At 42.7% G+C, this 14,080-nt stretch overlaps 1 protein-coding gene across 2 annotated transcripts in view; it reads right to left on the bottom strand.

Annotated features, from left to right (window-relative positions):
• LOC118211896 (disco-interacting protein 2 homolog B-A-like) overlaps positions 1-14,080 on the bottom strand; it is a 78,266-nt gene that overhangs the window by 43,151 nt on the left and 21,035 nt on the right. For both annotated transcript variants that reach the window (XM_035389461.1, XM_035389462.1), the window contains exon 2: positions 483-554. In XM_035389461.1, coding sequence (XP_035245352.1) covers positions 483-554 — 72 coding nt within the window. The remainder of the gene's footprint in view (positions 1-482; positions 555-14,080) is intronic.

Raw genomic sequence — 14,080 nt, 5'->3', positions numbered from 1 at the left:
CCTCAGACCACTAGCCTCAGACCACTAGCCCCAGCCACAGCCCAGACTCTCGCACACGCACACACATGCGTACATGCACGTACACGTGCACACACACACACGTGTGCACGCACAAACACATGCACGTACGCGCGCACACACACTCACACGTGTATAAGCACACACACACACACTTGCATGCATACACACACACACACACACACACACACACCCTACCTCTCTTCCCACCCCAACACCTCATGGTTTTCAAGCTCATTATTGTTTTGTTGCCTCCAGGCAAACAGATATGAAAAAAACATGGTCTGACTGATTTTTTGGAAAGGCTGACTGATGAATTGACTGAATGACTAGTTTATTGAGTCTGTTTCATTGGTTGATTGACCCATCAGTCGTTTGAGTGCCCGGTCAACCGAGTGACTGGCTGGTTGACTGGTTGATTGAATGATTGATTGATGAGATGATGAAGGCCAGGATCATCTTACTGCGATTCTGAGGGATGAATGGAGCCAGCAGCTTCCCTCTTTTCTTCTCATATCCCTTCTGAGTGATGTCACCTGGAGAGAGATACAGGACAGCACAGTTAGGCTGGAACATGGTCTACAGGACTACACAGTTAGACTGGAACATGGTCTACAGGACAGCACAGTTAGACTGAAACATGGTGTACAGGACTACACAGTTAGGCTGGAACACGGTCTACAGGACAGCACAGTTAGGCTGGAACATAGTCAAGAGGAATGCACAGTTAGGCTGGAACATGGTCTACAGGACAGCACAGTTAGGCTGGAACACAGTCTACAGGACAGCACAGTTAGGCTGTAACAGTGTTCAGGGCACAGAGCATCATAGTTAAACTGAAACAGTGCCATGGCGGTGTTCAGACCGTAATAGTGTTCAGAGCACAGAACAGCTGTTAGTATAGGGTCACTTGCTCACTCAAAACACACGTTTTACAATTTGTTTCTTTGAGTTGGCACACTGCGTCGACAACTCCTAACAGGGCAGTCCCACCCTCAGCAGGAGGTTTAAAAGAACATCGGACAGGAAGGGGAGGAGGCAACAGCATTTAGTGGCATTTTGGGATACAAGACTACGGACAGACTTTTGCGACAGTTGTGTTCATTACTGTGTATTACGCATGCTGTTAAAGATAATAAGAGTCACTTCATAAGAAGGCTGACACAGCTTTGCGTGCCTGATATGGCATTTAAGAGGCTAGCTGCCAGTGGATTTTGTTCAATATAAATATTTTGTATTGGATTTTATCTGTTTGTACAAAGAACACTGGGAACACCTGCCTCCACAATCAGACCACCAACGTCTTGTCTCACCATCCCAAAAATCGTGCTCTCGTTCGCTTGTTTCCTTAAAATCATCCTTTTCCCAACCAAAACTAATAACGTAACAAAGGAGAAGAAATAATGGCAGAGGTCAGTTGGCCCAGAGGCAGTGCAGATCAGTCCCATACGTGGATGACCAGGAAGAGCGGGGCTGCCTTGGCAGACGTGCTGCGTTTCGTTTACGCTTTCTCTTCTTTCACCTCCACACCTCACAACATACACCAGGTTAGGGTACAAATCATTAATCCATAGATCAGTGGTCTGCAGCCCTGGTCCTGGAGAGCTACAGAGTATGCTGGTTTTTGTTCTCACCTTAAAATCAGCATCCAATTGAGACCCGAGACACCAGGTGAGTCGAGTTAACTGTGTAATCAACTGCTTTAATTGATTCATGAAGTGCAGAGTCACTATGAAAACCAGCAGACTCTCCAGGACAAGGGTTGGGGACCACCGCTATAGATACTAGCTACGGCTGGCTGATATACCGCAAGGATAATTATTGGACGCAATAACAATAACTGTCATAGCCACCAATAACTGTCAGGCCTTGCTGCTGACTGGCTGTCTATCGACACCCAACAGAAAACTGTGGAGTCATTTTTTCCCCGAAAGCATTTCAGGCAGCCTCTGAAGTTTGGATGTTTACTGCTGCAACAGATATAAGATACACCACACGCCAATACACCACATCGTACGATGCCGTATTATAGCCATTTTATTTATTTTTTTACCGCAGCTCAACCATTCTCGTAATATTCCAAGGAAAAACTGACATTAAACTGAAATGTTTGTTTCTTGCCATGAATTATGCCAGCACTGAATGGTTTAATAAAATTATACTTGATTTAGAAATTAAATAGCCTACTCTTAATTAAATGCTCTTAGATCAAAATCACCATATCATATGCATCCAGACTCTGAAGAGACATTGCCAGGTACAAGTACAAGTAACACCAGTGACAAAAAAGAATGGTGCAAGAATTCTTTACGTGAATGTATCAAAATAATTTAAATACATTAAGGTGCCATTTGTGTGGATTCATTAAGTTAAAAGGTTAATATTGTACCCTACGTTTTGAGTAACAAAAATGAAATGCTTTTCAAGATATATTGCAATTCAAATATGGATACACTATTACAGTAGAATGAATGTTTTAATCCTTTGGTATACAGGCTATATTCCCCCAATTCTGGCAGTTACAAAGTGTAACCCTTCAATAAATATTTAATTTGTTCCAATTTTTTATGATTGCCTCACATTTCATTTTTTATGGCCAACATCTCAGTGCATTGTGGTGGTCTCTAGAAGACTGTAAATGCAGCTAAACATCGGGAGACGACACGTGGAGTTGACGGAGGCAGTAAAGCTGGCCCGACTGCAGTCGCTGTCACAGAAAGTCCCCACCTAAGCTCTATTTCAGCCAGGAACAACCCTGCTAGCAGACGCCTAACATACTGAAACAGGTTCCAAATCATATATAACTGATATACAATGAAACAGGTTTGTAATCAAATACGGCATACACACTAAAAAGGGTTCCTTAGGATATGGTTTATACACTAGAACAGGTTGCTCATCACGTATGGTTTAGCCTATACACTGAAATGGCCTGTCCTCTCTTTACATTTAGTGCTGTTTAACATGGTTACACATAAAAGCACAGGTCTTTGCCTATGAGATGTGGCGTGCAGAAGCACAGATGATCAAGACAATGAAGAGAGACTACAGAGAAGAGAAATGTGGCACGAGGAACAGAAGAACAACTGGAACGAAAATAGATGAGGATCAAGTGCAGAGGATCTATTAAAAAAAGGAAGAACACGATAACTAGAGAGAAAGCGAGCAGGAAAGGATGAATAAATCAGTAAAGCTGGAGGGGGAGGAGAAGAAAAAGAGAAAATGAAGAGGGCGGGATTAAGTAGGAGAGAGTCTGTTATCGCCTGAGGAACAGTGAGTAAGCAAGTGGGACACCACAGAGAATATAAACAAGACTTATTATTTAACCAGAACTACTGTTCACCAGCTTCATGCTTTTCTCTGTTTACCAGCTTCATGCTTTTCTGTTTTACCATCTTCATGCTTTTATCTGTTCACCAGCTTCGTGCTTTGCTCTGTTCACCAGCTTCATGCTTTTCTCTGTTCACCAGCTTCAAGATTTACTCAGGTTTCACTGCTTGCGATTTTGTGTTAGAGGATTTAATTAGGGGACCACACACCAAGCGTGCGTAGGATCCCCGTTTTAATTTTTTTTTCTAGGATTGTTATTTTTATTTTTATTCAACCGACTAAACTTTCACCCCGTTCTCATGCTCAAAAACACGCCGGCGAAGCTCTCACCCCCGCTGTCTCTTTGTCTTTAACTTTTGGGACCAGACCAGACCAGACCAGACCAGACCAGACCAGACCACACCAGACCAGACCACACCAGACCAGACCAGACCACACCAGACCAGACCAACACATTACAGACACCACACAGGGTGGAGCAGTCATTGCTTACTGCCCGGAAAAGTCTGGAGGTAGCAGAGCATTTTTAAGAGTCAACTGAAATCGAAGGGAACGGAGCAAGAAAGGGACACAATTGTTCAACCCCGCCCAGGTTGTCAGTTATACAACTGCTGCTGTGTAGTGCTTGTCACAATATTAATTGAGATGTTTGCGATTCAGGCTACTTGATCAAGGTTAGTAATGTAGGCTTATGGTATACTAGGCCGTGGACGCGCAGCTGAGTTTCAAGATGGCTGACACTGGACCAAAGAATGAAAATCCTTCAGCACAAACTACTCTGCAGTAAGAGATTTCAAACCTGGCGTACTAACGTACTGCCTTTTTAAAAAACACATATCCTCTAGCACATTAACATGACCACTGTTAAGCTCAACCAGGCACTTAACAACGTAGACAACTACAGAGGAAAATCATATTCTCAGGAAGTATGCAAAAAAAATTGATAAAAACCCTCAACATCCGTGTTGCCATTTTAAATTGTTACATCATTCTATTCAATGGCAGGTTCACTGAAAGAAATTTACTGATCACATTACAATGCAGTCAATCTCAGTCAACAGCGGCATTTTATAACAGTAAAATTTTTGTTTCTGGCACTGTAACTTACAGAACAAAATCTATAAACCTGTAATTGCTGGGCCACGGTGGAATTAAAATGGCCTCCGTCAAATATCCACACGTCAGTGTCACCGGAGCAACCGAGCTCCAGGCCGCACGCAGCCATCCCTTACACTACATTCCACACCACGGGAAACTACAAATCCCAGGCTGCTTTCTTCTTGATTCCTCTCAGCCAAGGCAGCCGGGAATAGCGGCAGCAGCAACACAAACCTGCTCAACACAAGCCTGCTCAACACAAGCCTGCTCAGTACAAACCTGCTCAACACAAGCCTGCTCAGCACAAGCCTGCTCAACACCAGCCTGCTCAACACAAGCCTGCTCAGCACAAGCCTGCTCAACACAAACCTGCTGAAAGCAAGCCTGCTCAACACCAGCCTGCTCAGCACAAACCAGCTCAACACAAGCCTGCTCAGCACAAGCCTGCTCAACACCAGCCTGCTGAAAGCAAGCCTGCTCAACACAAGCCTGCTCAACACAAGCCTGCTCAACACCAGCCAGGTCAGCACCCGCCTGCATTTTTTACACAGGTGGGGCGCACGCTTAGCATGTCTGAATTCAGCTTTGATCAGCTAATTATAAACGGCATCTTAATTCATCAATGAAAACATTCAGTCTCTTAAAGCAACCCAGAATGGTCTGGCACAGTGAAGGGTCTGAGCGGTACTCAGCCATTCCAGTCTTACACTTCCTCAGTATGTCCCACCCGCCCCCGAAACATCCAAACAGACCATAATGTTCCGGAACACATTTATCTGCAGCAGCCACGCTACTGCCCTATCCCAGTTATTTCCCCAGAGCGATGAGCAGGATGCTTTATTATTATAAAGAGCACACATACGCGCGCACACTCACACACATACGCACACACACGCACACATGCGCATGCACATGCATACACACACACACACAGGCAAATTGAGGCTCAGATATTAGCATATTATTTCATTTTAATTTAATTCAGTTTAAAAAGACAGAATTTCCCAGTATTAAAAAGTCCGACAGGAAAAACCATGTGTTCCATGGGACTAAAGTTCCATGTGACTAAAATAATTGTGAGTTTGCTCATTCATTCAACAAGACGGCAAAGGCACTCATTCATTCTACAAGACTGCAACATCACACAGTCATTCAACACTGCAATGTCACTCATTCATCCAACAAGATGCAATATCACTCATTCATTCAACAAGACTGCAACATCACTCATTCACAAAGACTGCAATGTCAGTCATTCGTTCAACAAGACTCTGTCACTCATTCATTCATTCATTCAACAAGACTCCAACGTCACTCTCACTCATTCATTCAACAAGGCAGCCACTTCACTCATTCATTCAACAAGACAGCAATGTCACTCATTCAACAAGACTGCAACATCACTCATTTATTCAACAAGACTGCAACATCACTCATTTATTCAACAAGACTGCAACATCACTCATTCATTCAACAAGACTGCAACATCACTCATTCAACAAGACTGCAACATCACTCATTTATTCAATAAGACAGCAACATCACTCATTCATTCAACAAGACAGCAACATCACTCATTCATTCAACAAGACAGCAACGTCACTCTTTCATTCAACAAAACGGCAACATTACTCATTCATTCAACAAGACTGCAACATCACTCATTCATTCAACAAGACAGCAACATGACTCATTCAACAAGACTGCAACATCACTCATTTATTCAATAAGACAGCAACATCACTCATTCATTCAACAAAACGGCAACATCACTCATTCATTCAACAAGATTGCAACATCACTCATTCATTCAAGACCGCAACATCACTCATCCAACAAGACTGCAACATCACTCATTTATTCAACAAGACTGCAACATCACTCATTCATTCAACAAGACAGCAACACCACTCATTCAACAAGTCTGCAACATCACTCATTTATTCAACAAGACAGCAACATCACTCATTCATTCAACAAGACAGCAACATCACTCATTCATTCAACAAGACAGCAACGTCACTCATTCATTCAACAAAGCTCCAATGTCACTCATTCATTCAACAAGACTGCAATGGCACTCATTTATTCAACAAGACTGCAACATCACTCATTCATTCAACAAGACAGCAACACCACTCATTCAACAAGTCTGCAACATCACTCATTTATTCAACAAGACAGCAACATCACTCATTCATTCAACAAGACAGCAACATCACTCATTCATTCAACAAGACAGCAACGTCACTCTTTCATTCAACAAAACGGCAACATTACTCATTCATTCAACAAGACTGCAACATCACTCATTCATTCAACAAGACAGCAACATGACTCATTCAACAAGACTGCAACATCACTCATTTATTCAATAAGACAGCAACATCACTCATTCATTCAACAAAACGGCAACATCACTCATTCATTCAACAAGATTGCAACATCACTCATTCATTCAAGACCGCAACATCACTCATCCAACAAGACTGCAACATCACTCATTTATTCAACAAGACTGCAACATCACTCATTCATTCAACAAGACAGCAACACCACTCATTCAACAAGTCTGCAACATCACTCATTTATTCAACAAGACAGCAACATCACTCATTCATTCAACAAGACAGCAACATCACTCATTCATTCAACAAGACAGCAACGTCACTCATTCATTCAACAAAGCTCCAATGTCACTCATTCATTCAACAAGACTGCAATGGCACTCATTTATTCAACAAGACTGCAACATCACTCATTCAACAAGACTGCACCATCACTCATTTACTCAACAAGACAGCAACATCACTCATTCATTCAACAAGACAGCAATGTCACTCATTCATTCTACAAGATTGCAACGTCACTCATTCATTCAACAAGACTGCAACTCCAAGCAGAAATCACGGCCAGTGCTAACAGGCCCATTGAAATAGAAAACCCTCAACTTGTCTGATGTGTGATGTTTTGGAAACCCAGTTAATTATGAGGAGGACAGAAAAGTATTGTGGACAGAAAAAACACAATCGCACTACGGCCATTTTATTTTATTACTTGACTTCATAAAATGGATTATTTTATCCCTGGATGCTGATTTGTTCCGAATGCACTTTACTGTGACTGAAACTTCCGCTTGAAAGTAGGGATCTCTGATGAACCTCAGCAAAAGGACACACACAATCTTTCCTCCGAAACTAATTTTCTCTATGCAAAAAACCAGCGTGCTATGCAAAAAAAACCAGCTACGCAAAACCACCCCAGCGTGGTCACAACATGATTCTGGAAGGTAGGTTACATCACTGCACAAGCAACACGGGGTCAGTGGTACTTTTAGCTTTTAGCCCCGAAAAAAAGCAGGAGCTGAAGATGGCTGCAGTACAGGCCTGGCAGAGCATCACAGGAGAAGACACTCAGCACCATGTGATGTCTATGGCTCACAGACGTCAAGCAGTCATTGCATGCAAAGGATATGCCACAAAGTGCTAACATGACTCACCTTCATTTACATAACATTAACACATCCCAAACACTACGGTGTCCAGAAATGGGGTGGGGCTGTGTACAAAAAGTGCTGTAATTTCCACATGCTAAAAATTCCCTTTAATAAAAGCTGAGATTCTGCACTTTAACCACATGTGGATTTGTTTGATTAGACATCTAAAATTGTGGCTTACTCGAGCCGAATCAAGAAAAAAAATATTTCTTTGTTCCAAACATTATGGAGCTCGCTGAATTTATATCGCTGCTGCCTCACATATACAGAGGGCTACATTCATTCCCCCCAAAAGGCTTCAGGCCGTCATGTGACACGTTACGCAATGAAACACAATCAACATAATGCATGGAAGGGGACGGTTGCAACGTTGTGTACAAACCGGGCCTATTCACAGATTCCACTGTCACTACACAGCCCGAGGGGGAGGGGGGGTGGATAATACCCTTGGTTGGCCGTTCTAATTACAGTACTTATTTAAGGACTCTAGATATTATAAAGATAAAGATATAAAAAAAGAGGCATTGCAAAAAGCCCTAGAGTGTCCCTAAAATGGAGTCAGGATTTTCACTTGGTCTGCACGTTGAGGCATTTGTCATACCTCAATAGGGCAGAAGAACTCCAGATCGAGGATTTTTACTGTGAGGGGCGTGGCAGCGCTGTCTGAACACCGTGACTAATGACAATGACACGGTACAACCTCAAATAAACACTCAACTAGACTCTGTGGGAAAAACGACAGAACAGGAAGAGGTGCACCCATGAGTCAGAGAGAGAGAGACAGAGAGAGAGAGACAGAGAGAGAGAAAGGGAAGGCAAGAGACAGCGAGAGAGAGAGAGAGAGAGAAGACAAGGGAGACTGAGAGAGAGAGAGAGAGAGAGCTGAATGAAGCTCTCCTCTCGTTCTGTTTGCTTCAGTTCATTGATTATTTATCTGTGTTAAAGCGTTACGATGTGCAAACAGAGCAAAGATCTTGTAGTGAGCGACTGCGAACAGGAGCTTCACCAGCTTCACAGCACTGCTCGGCCTGACAGAGCGTCACCGTTAAAGTGAGAATCCTTGTGCGTCGGCTGAAGCAAACAGACCAGGCCCGAAGGCAGGGGAAAGCAAACTCATGCACAAAACAAAATATAGCATGGTTATGTTATATTGTATTTTCTTGCGCAAGGTAATAAAGACATTATTCAGCACAATGTCATCAACAGAGGCGGTAACTATTTTCTTTTCTGGTTCTCAGCATAATTTTACTGTTTCAGCAAACAAAAAATAATAATAAATAATAATCTTCTAGCTAGCTAGCTATAATAAGCATCATAATTTTCATTTCTATTTTGAACTAGCTAGCAAGCTATAGTTTCATTTACTCAATTTACAATGATAATAACAAACTAATGAATTAATTAATAAATGATAATTATTGCCCCACAGGGAATTTGCACACTACAAGCACAACGGAAAACAAGAAAAATGCTGCAGGTGACCCAAATAACAAAACACAACCTGCTGAGCACACAATGCAGCTTTTTAACATATTAACCCCACTCGTTTGGCTTCAACGTCATCTCCCAGGGTCTAACTTTAATGTTCAAATTTCAGACTTCACCCTGCCAGAAAAGCATCTTTAATTTGAGTATATATTCGAGGAGGTATACTGCTATCGGGGAGTTAGAGTGCACTGTTCATTTGTCTGTTTAGAAGTTGAACTGGTTTGCTGTTTGGCAAGTCGATTTACTGCTGGAAAGCATGTTTAGCTGAAATACGAGATGAGACCAGGCCATTCTTCAAGGTCGTCTTGGACTACGGGGGAATATTACTCTTTAGTTACGAGTGGGGGCCAGTTAAGAGACAGGGCGGGGAACTGGGGATCGGTTGGCATGTGTGCACTTCCGCCAAACAACAGTCAGCAGCCTTACGGGACCCCCCCCCCCACCCAAGGGGAACAATCTTCCTTTTGTGCAATGAAAGCTCACCTGCACATGCAGCGAGCTCCAGAACAGCTGGGACAAATCTTTTTTTTTTTTTTGGCTCTGTACTCCACAATTTTATATTTGTAATCAAACAATCCACATGAGGTTAAAGTGCAAATTCTCAACTTCTATTAGGCTAAAGGGTTTATACATTTTGGTTTCACCATGTAAAAATGACAGCACTTTTTATACATAGCCCCCCTCCCCATTTCAGGGCACCATAATGTTTGGGACAAATTAGCTTGACAGGCCCAAGCCCTAAGGGCCAGCACGCTTTATATTCTAATCCTAAAAGTTTCCCAAGAAAATAAAAAAAGAAATGCCCCTCCCCCTTAATATGCTTCTCTCTCGCAACAAAAATGTGCTTTTCCCTGCAGTCTCTCTCTCCCTCTCTCTATCTCTCTCTCTGAAATGCACTTCCTCTCTTGCCACCTCTCTGGCGGTGATGTCATATTCTCCAGAACGGAATCTTCTGTCCTTTCACACAGCTTCCTGCCATTCTGTGAGAAAAGAAAGGCTCTCAGTGTTCTGGTAAAAGCTCTGGAATAAAACACGAGCCCCACCCTGACCCCCCCGCCCCCACCCCCTCCCCCACCCACACTGCACAAGCTGTCAGTTGTATCCCCATGACACACATAGGGTTCCATCAAATTCGTAAAAGGCACAAAGCCTAGCAGTCCCTTAAGAGCCAATGTCCTACGAGTGAACCTCCACTCTCTGTCAAGGAACACGTTAAACTTCAGCCGTGGGGAGAACACCTGGTGCACAGAATATCCAGCGCTGGGGAGCTGGAAAACAGCTCTTTTTTTTTTTTTTTTTCTAATTCACAAGAGTACCGTGGAGTTTATCAAACGCAACAGGGCTAATGTGCACCACAGCCTCCCCACTGCAGTGTTTTTCTCTTGGACCGTCAACCCATGTACAAATCTCACTCACGAGGCCTAGAGTTCAAGTCTCCATTCCTGTACTGTGATCTAGGGAGGGCCGATATACCACAATGATAACTGCACATTTTACGTATGCTAAAAGCCAACGCGTCTTAAGTCGATATTGCCAGTGTAGATGTGGATGAGATTAGTCGTTAGCCTGTTAAATGTTTAAAAGAGTTTACGTGAAATGCGTGACACTTAGCGAATGCCTGCCACCACTTTGTTCCAAATCTACTTCTGAATAACGCGCGTCGTTCAGGTTCACGGCTGGCATGCCCTGTCGTGCGGACAGAACGGCCGCAGGCTGTGGTCAGCAGATGGCGCTGTTATTTGTGTCCGTTGTACCTGAAAGGCGGGGCTCTATGAGGGGATTTTTCCTTCACCAAATCACCACATCACCACATTACCAAATCACCACGGTGCTTTTAACTCTGGAGTCATGGCTCATAAGAGCTCGAAGAGACTGGGAGGGACACCCCTGTGTGATTTTGAACAAATAATTCCCTTGACGTCTCAGATTTTCCAGAAATTTTCCACACAAAAACGAGGAAGGATGTTTGATGCATATATGAGGTTTGTGTCACAAATACGTTTCGAGAAAATACTGTTAAAGTGCCCACTGTGCTGTTGATCAAGAAGTACTAGAACTCCCACACTGCATTAACAATAAAAACTTTACACAACATATCAAAAACAAAATCAAAAATGGTACTTTGGAAACATTAATATTTATCATTTTCAAACTTAATAACTGTACAAAAATATCTTGGGGAATTGTGAATGCCCTCTATAAGGATTACAATACTAGTATGTTTACACCATGTACGGTCAAAAAATGACACTGTCTTAATGCAGGCACTTACAGGGTCAGAAATTCTCCAAAACGGGTACTAAAATTATATTTCTCTCAAAAAACATATCTGTGATGTAAATTACATTACATTACAGGCATTTAGCAGACGCTCTTATCCAGAGCGACGTACAACAAGTGCATTAGTTCAAGGTGCAGAGGTGCAAAAGAAACACACTAGAGTGAAGTAAAGATCGTAGTGCCAGAAGTGACAACATAGATCAGGACTCCAACCCTGTAGGGTAACCTGTTCAGCAAACAAACAAACAATCATGCCAAGTACAAACTAGCACTGAAATCACATTTTCCTAATCAGAATCAGACAAAAACAATCCTGCCAAATAAAAACTAACGTGATCGTATCAAATATGCTTCCAAACATCCTTTCTCGAGAAAACTGCAGGAAAATCTGACAAGTGAATTTTTTTGGTCCAAATTCACAGAGAATGTCCCACTCACACGTTTAAGAGCCAGGCCAAAGCCGGTGATGCACGTAGGCAATCCAGCTTGTTTACAGAAGAGAAAATAAAGACTCAAGACAGCAGCCGAGGAAACTGAGGAAGATGCACATCACTACCTGCGCTTCCAGAGTTCAGCAAGGTCACAAGCCGCATGCAAACTCCTGCATTTCTGACCCTGGGTCAAAACTAACACGGAGACACCCTGGGTTAGTGGAACTGGACATCGCTGCCTACATCACTGAACCATATCAGGAATATGCATAATATTCTTAATACACAGCGTGTAGCGCGCATTTCAACGGTTATCCGACCGTTGAGGGGCAAAATGCCGCGCTATGTTAGCTTGAGCAAACGGTATCATGGCTTCACGCTTCAAGGGAGCCACAACAAGAGATCCTGTAACATCTTTCAAAGGCTCTCATCTAACAGATGTTTCAGCTTAAGGCATGTGATTTTCCCATCGGTAGCTACACAGCACATTCCACATTATCTCTCTAATCATGCAAATATGTGTTGCCTGAGCCCATGGCAACTCGTATCCCTTTTGCGCTGGCCGCTCAAGGCGAGCGGTATTACTCCGAGATCCAGGTTTTTCGGCACATCTCAAATTGCTATTACAGCCGACTCTGGCGGCACAGAGCAAACCGGGTTATACTAAAATGCAGCTGTGTCGTTGCCATGCAGTTTTGATTCAAACATGACAGGCTAGGAGGAGCTGATTTTCTATTTATGATGCTGCTGGAATTTTTGTTTCTCCTTAAAAAGACAAGCACATATTTGGCAACCCGGAAATGCAGCGTTGACGGATGGAACTGAACGATCAGCACACAGAAGATAAGCATGCATGCGTTTGCAATCAGGAAAAAAAAATCACAAGAACAACATATTCACAACTTACCACCAAAAACTTGGGAAATAAGGTGGGACTGTAATGTCAAAGAGGGGAGACCTACTGACAGTGTCTTTTTAAAAAAAATTTTTTTAAAAAGGGTGTCACACAAACAGCAAAAAGTCATGCTTATTACTACCAAGTACAGGCTCAGCTCTTCCCTAAAAGCAAGGGAGGCAACTGTGACTTCCGGATGAAAAAGTTTTCTTTCTTTTCTTGAGAAAATCACATCCAGACAGTGTTTTTGAAAGGGCTTATGAAAGGGATTTTTAAAAAAAGGAATGTCAAGCCTCCAGGTGGCAGGTGGAACATGCCACTTCTCTACGGGACAGAGTGATGAAGCATGGCACTACTGCAAAGCCATTGTGCAAATACCTTCTGTGTAAAGCTGCCAAAAAACACAGGGAAATATCAACTAGGCCTACTTCCATTCAAAACGCTCCAGGGCAGAAACCTCCACAAATGCCTGTAGCCTGGAAGTACGTTTACACAAAAAATTAAATGTAGGAAAACGTGCACAGTCTGTATTACCCACATTTTAACACAATATACTCTTGTATAAGGACTGACACTGCACACAGTGCCCTCCAAAGGTTCTCACTGTCACCCTTAATAAATATACGTGTGCATACAGACACACATAAAAGGGAAAACAAGTAATACGAGAACTGGGCATTATTGTCATGTTCAAACATGGAAAATATTCTCTTTCTATAGGCTATATAATATATTCAACACAATGTACCAAAACAACAGTTTGCAAAAATTATAATCCAAAAATCAAAAAAGGGTTAAAAATATTCACACCCCTGTTTTCAGGACTTTTGTGCACCTTCCATTGCAAACACAACACTAACGGGTGATCTTCTACTGAGACAGGAGAACATTGGCAGGGGGTTGCAGTGTAGTATAATGGGTAAGGGGCTGGTGTAACCGACTCACAGGTCCAATTCCCAGGTCAAACACTGCCACCATAACCCTGAGCAAGACACCCAACCTGCATTGCCCCAGAATATATCCAGCTGTACAAATGGATGCAAT

The sequence above is a fragment of the Anguilla anguilla genome, chromosome 13 (assembly GCF_013347855.1).
Source record: "Anguilla anguilla isolate fAngAng1 chromosome 13, fAngAng1.pri, whole genome shotgun sequence".
NCBI classification, from domain to species: domain Eukaryota; kingdom Metazoa; phylum Chordata; class Actinopteri; order Anguilliformes; family Anguillidae; genus Anguilla; species Anguilla anguilla.
The sequence above is the reverse complement of the archived record's forward strand: the minus strand, read 5'-3'. Positions and strand labels throughout refer to the sequence as shown.